This window comes from Triticum dicoccoides, chromosome 3A (assembly GCF_002162155.2).
Source record: "Triticum dicoccoides isolate Atlit2015 ecotype Zavitan chromosome 3A, WEW_v2.0, whole genome shotgun sequence".
NCBI lineage: Eukaryota > Viridiplantae > Streptophyta > Magnoliopsida > Poales > Poaceae > Triticum > Triticum dicoccoides.
In genome coordinates, this window is record NC_041384.1 from 41,336,456 (window position 1) to 41,341,807 (window position 5,352).

Genomic DNA, 5,352 nt, shown 5'->3' on the forward strand with positions numbered 1-5,352 from the left:
CCCAGTCGCGCTTCCAGAAGCCCGTTTTTCGTCGGCTCGGGGCAAAACTGGTGCCGGCGGACCCAGGCCGAACCCGGCGTCCTGGGGGGCGCCTGGGGAGCCGGCACAAGCAAAAAGGGCGTGTGGGTCCGCCCTGTCGGCGAGTCGAGCGCCTCTTCCCGTCGTTTCTTGCCGCTTTTCCCCCACTTCCCTCCCCCCGCTCGCCTTCCTCCCGCCATTCTTTTCTTTCCTCCCGCCAAACTCCCTCCCGCTCGCCTTCCAGTCGGCCTCCATGCCACCGAAGAAGTACGTCGTCCCACGCGCGGCGGCAACCGCGACCGGCACCGTGGCCCAGCCGAAGCAGAGGAAGCCGAGAGCGCCGCCGTCCAAGCCACCGGGCATGCCAAATGCCGAGTGGAGGGCGGAAGTTCAGCGGCGCGAGGCTGTCACCGCCGACCGGCGGAACAGGGCCATCGCCAAGAAGGCCCGCGACAACGCGGCGCGCGCGGCTGCGGCTGCCTCATCGGCGGACCAGGCGGGGATGATGAATCCACCCGGCAGCCACGCCCAGTACGCGCCCTGGGGACATCAAGGCGTCGGTTCTTCGCAGCCATGGGGATCGCCCTCGCCGGGCTACGCCGACGGCGACGCGCACGGTGGGTTCAACCCAAACGTGACTTTCCCCCATGGACACCCGGCCCAGCGCACACCCTCGCCCGCCTTCGCCGGCGTGCAGTACCCTCCATACAACTACTCGCCGCCTGCCTACGCGTCCTCACCGACGCCCCCTTTCCGCCATGGCCCGCTGCCCTTCTCGCACCTTGGCAACACCGACGAGACCGAAGCTGACATGGACGACATAATCGCGGCAGGTTCGACCGTGGCCGCCGCGTCTCCCGGGTTCGTCACCCAGGACGAGGCGGTGGATCTCAGCGGCGGCATGGACGGTGAGCTCGACTACGTCTACGGCGAGGACGAGCAGGAGGCGCACGAGCCGGAGGAGGACGAGGAGGAGGAGGAGGAGCCGGCGCCTGTTCCGATGAAGGGGCTCAAGAAGAAGGAGCGAGCGGCCAGGCCAGGCGAGCCGCGCATCAAGTGGGCGTCCAAGGAGGAGGAATGCCTCGCCGAAGCATGGAAAGTCGTCTGCCTCGACCCGACCACTGGCACGAACCAGAGCTTCGAGACGTACTGGGACCACATCAAGGCCGAGTTCGACGAGCGGAAGCTCGTTGACCCCTACTTCAAAGACGTCTACATGCAGCGCGGCTCCAAGGCGATGGCGAATCATTGGGGGCGTATCCAGGGGTCATGCAACAAATGGCATGGGGTCATCGAGGAGGTCGCGGCTCGCCCGGAGAGCGGCGCCAGCGTTGAGGATCAGGTATGCCACGCCGTTCTCCCGCCTCTCTTCGTCGTCTACGCCCGCGAACTGTTTGTTCCTCCGCGCAATTGCTGCGCATGTTCGCCCTGTATCGGCGTGACAACCGCGACAACGAATTCAAGTACCTCCACGTCTACAAGCACATGTCAAGTGCGAGAAGTGGGCGGAAGTCCGGCGCACCCTCGACAAGGCCAAGAGACATACAAGCCGGACGCGCCGACTCCGGACGCGTCAGAGGGGCGGCCGGACGGCAACAAAGGGGCCAAGAAGGGGAAACACGCCGACTCGGCTACCGCGCGAGTGCAGGAGTCCATCGAGCATTGCCTCGCCGATGTGCAGGCCCGGGCCGTCCTGTGTGAAGAGAAAACCGAGGCGCGATGGTCGTCGTCGTTGACGAACAACGCCATCAAGCTCGACCTGCTGCGGACCAACATCGTCGCGAAAAAGAGGAACACCGACCTGGCTTTTCTGATGGGCGGGGTTGACATGCTCCAGAGCAACGACGAGAAGCTCAAGGCGTGGTACATAGTGGAGCGCGGCCTCATCCTCAACCACCTGCCAACTCCCGTGCCCACGCCCACGCCGACGCCAAGCCCGAGTGATGATGCCTCCACGACGCCGCCCAACAGCACGGAAGCCGCGCCGACACCGCCCAGCACCGAAGCAGCTCCGACACCGCCGAGTCCGCGCACGCCGACTCCGCCGACGCCTGAAGCCAACCCCGCCGAGTGATTCGTTGCGCACGCGAACTTGCGGCGCTCTGTTTTTTGTACGCCAGACTTGTGATCGCCGAACTGTGACTTGTGATCGCCGGATTTGTGGCGTCTTTTGTGATGAGCGGGAACGACCAAGTTCGATTTTTTCGCATCTTGGGGCCGGCGCCTGAGGGTGTGACTGGGAGCTAGGTCGTCCCCAGGGGCCGAGCTAGCGCCGGTTCGCCCCCAGGCCGCTCTTTTTAGGCGCCCTGAGGGGCCGAACGGCTGGAGATGCTCTAACTTGATGAGTAGTATAAGCAAGAACAAGGTTATGATATATGACAACAGGAAGAATTTGATTAGGGATGTAAGTGGCAAATAAATGACGTCCGCAATTCCGTTTAGTTAATTTTTGCTAGTTTGATAGTTTATTTTCCTCAAACAAACAAAAAACATTTTTGAACTACCATATTATAAATGGACTTTAAACGGGACCCGGTTTACATCCCTAAATTTGATGGTTTGTTTGTCGGGTGGAGGCTCTTTGCTTATATTCCCTCTGTTCCTAGTGTTGTCGTTTTAGTTCAAATATGAACCAAGACCACAACACTTATTTTGGAATGGAGGGAGTAAGTCCGTCTTCTATGACACACTTTTGTATTTGTCAAATTGCCCTCCCAAATTCTTTGGCTGAATTTCATATTTTTGTAGAAGAATGGGGCCTAGCTCCGGTTCCTTCAATGATAACACAAACTTTCAATAATTTTCATACCAAATTAGCTAAATCCTTACAACAGAAACAGAAACATCAAACTGATGGAGTTCTTTGCCTCGTAGTGGCAACTGCCAAAGCAGAGATCCGCACCTGCAGCAGGCACTAGAGAAACAAGACAGACACACATAATCAGCCAGTTGATTCTCCAACGCTAGCTCAGTCAGGATCATGCAGGCCATATGGCAACCTCGGAGTAGCCGTCCTCGGTGGCGCACGCCCTGAACATCCCCGTGGTGTTGTAGGGCATGGTGACCTCCCCGGCGGCCGACACGGCCACGAGCCCCACGGAGCCCCGGGGCACGCCGGCCACGACGCGCGCGGCGGCCTCCTCCAGCGAGAGGCCCCGGTGCTCCATCACCGCCACCACGTCGCGCGCCACGGTGTGCCTCATGATGTCCTCGCCCTTGCCCGTGGTGGACACGGCGCAGAGGGCGTTGGCGTAGGTGCCGGCGCCGATGACCGGGGTGTCGCCGATCCTGCCGGCCATCTTGTTCACCAGCCCGCCCGTGGAGGTTGCCGACGCCAGGCCGCCCGAGGCGTCGACGGCCACGCAGCCCACCGTGCCGGTCCGGCTGTTGTCGTCGTCGTTGGGAGCGCAGATTGGGTCGGTGTAGTTGTACTGGGTGTAGTCGATCTGAGAAGCAAGCAGCAGGAAGGTTGCGGGAATCAACAACTGGCTGACTGAACTAGTTAATGATCTTGCTGAACAAACACACATGATAATTCAGATGTAATATGATTTTTTTATTAGAAATGTGAAATGTAATCATTCTGATTTGGCCATCTCTGTGCAATGCAACAATGAATCAGGAGCTAGCAGCTCTATCCACTTCGTGATGAATGAATGTTCAGCATTCTGAATCTACAACATGTGTGACAGTTAAACGGTAGTGATTAACACATGATCAACTTGCCGACATCTATGGGCCTGACATATATGCCAAGTCACGTGCCAAGTGAGTCACTCGAGGCCTGAACATATATGCACAGGACATGGTACCTTTTGTTTGTTTCAAGTGGGGAAGGATATGCTATCAAAATGAACAAGAAAGCAGTGTGACAGACAGAGATAGTAGTATACATACCTGCACCCTGTTGGCCTCTTTGGCGTTTTTGAGCCTCTCAATGTTTTCCTCTGTGATGAAGTGGCTTTGATCTCTAGTCTCCACACCCTGAGAACACGCACACATGGTTTTCACTTTCAGTTTCAGAAGTATTCCGGAAGCAGCTAAAACCATCGAAATTCGACTTGATGATTGTTTTTCTGTAAATTCGATTTGCATTTCAGCCTAAAGGCTGAAACATTTGCTGGAATTTAACGAAATATTTTAGAAATTATGAAAAATATTTGAATCCTTGTGCACTACCTAAATTCCTAAATAAATTTGGCCGAAAGGTAAATATTTTGGTGTCTACTGAAATTACTGAATTAAGTGATTTTATCGAAATCTAACTAAAAGTGAAAACCACACACAGGATGATTTAGATGAAGTCTCACAAATTCTTCTTGGGTGAACAACTAGTTTGGCTATGAAATGCTATTATTGCTAGTTAAAAATAGGATTATTACTCCATCGCAAAAAAAAATATAGGATTATTACTACAGTAATAAAATAGCAGCTAGTATGTACCTGGTCCCTTGCGAAGGCCTCGGCCCCGTCGAAGGCTAGGTAGATGTGGGGCGTCTTGTCCATGACTCGCCTGGCGAGCGAGATGGGGTTGACGACGGTGGAGAGGCCCGAGACGGCGCCGCAGCGCATGTCGGTGCCGTCCATGACGGAGGCCTCCATCTCCACCGTGCCGTCGCTGGTGAGCACCGACCCCTTGCCGGCGTTGAAGTGCGGGCAGTCCTCCAGCTCCCTCACCTGCGCGCGCGCGTGCGTACGCGTGGCCCAAACATCAATCAAGCACTTGCGTCGACGCACCAGAAGATGTGCTAGAACAAGATGGAGAAGAGAAGGGAAAGTGAGGAGACGGGATGCGTACGACGAGCTCGACGACGTCGAGGGCGGAGCGGCCGGCCCGGAGCGCGGCGGCGGCGAGGTCGAGGCAGCGGCGGAGCGTGGCGAGGCGGGGCTCCCTGCGCTCCGGCGGCAGCGTGCGCGGGATGTCCCCGGCGCCGCCGTGCAGCGCGATCGCCCACCCCATCGCTCGATCGATCGGTCAGCTGCTGCTACCAGTAGCCAGTAGCCAGTCGGATCGTCCAGCCAACTAACTGCTCCCTTGGTGGCGCCGTTGCTGTTAGGCCAGTGGTTGAGCGAGGCACACACGGGCGCACGTCATATATGCCGCAGCTAGCGCAGGTACGCCACGTGGTGGTCCGGCGTGATCAGTGCGCGACGCAACAAACCCATAGGCTGCCGGTGCCGGCTGCGTCAGCTGCAGCAGCGCTGGACGGCAGATTGGCGCTGCTTTGGCAATGGCGTCGTCAGTGATTCAGTGCCCGGACGTCTGCCGTCAGTCGTCACGCCGGGCGCATGGGTCGGACCGACGGGCGCCCGCCACCAAATGCAATCAGATCA

General features: G+C 57.6%; 1 protein-coding gene across 1 annotated transcript; it reads right to left on the bottom strand.

The window, feature by feature from the left end:
- Positions 1–2,791: 2,791 nt before the first annotated feature.
- On the bottom strand, positions 2,792–5,145 carry LOC119266925 (isoaspartyl peptidase/L-asparaginase). The gene is made up of 4 exons (XM_037548200.1): positions 4,817–5,145; positions 4,462–4,695; positions 3,916–4,002; positions 2,792–3,464 (listed from the first exon to the last, which is right to left on the bottom strand). Exons 1-4 carry the CDS (start codon positions 4,976–4,978, stop codon positions 2,997–2,999), a joined length of 951 nt encoding a protein of 316 aa, XP_037404097.1. The 5' UTR covers positions 4,979–5,145; the 3' UTR covers positions 2,792–2,996.
- Positions 5,146–5,352: the final 207 nt, after the last annotated feature.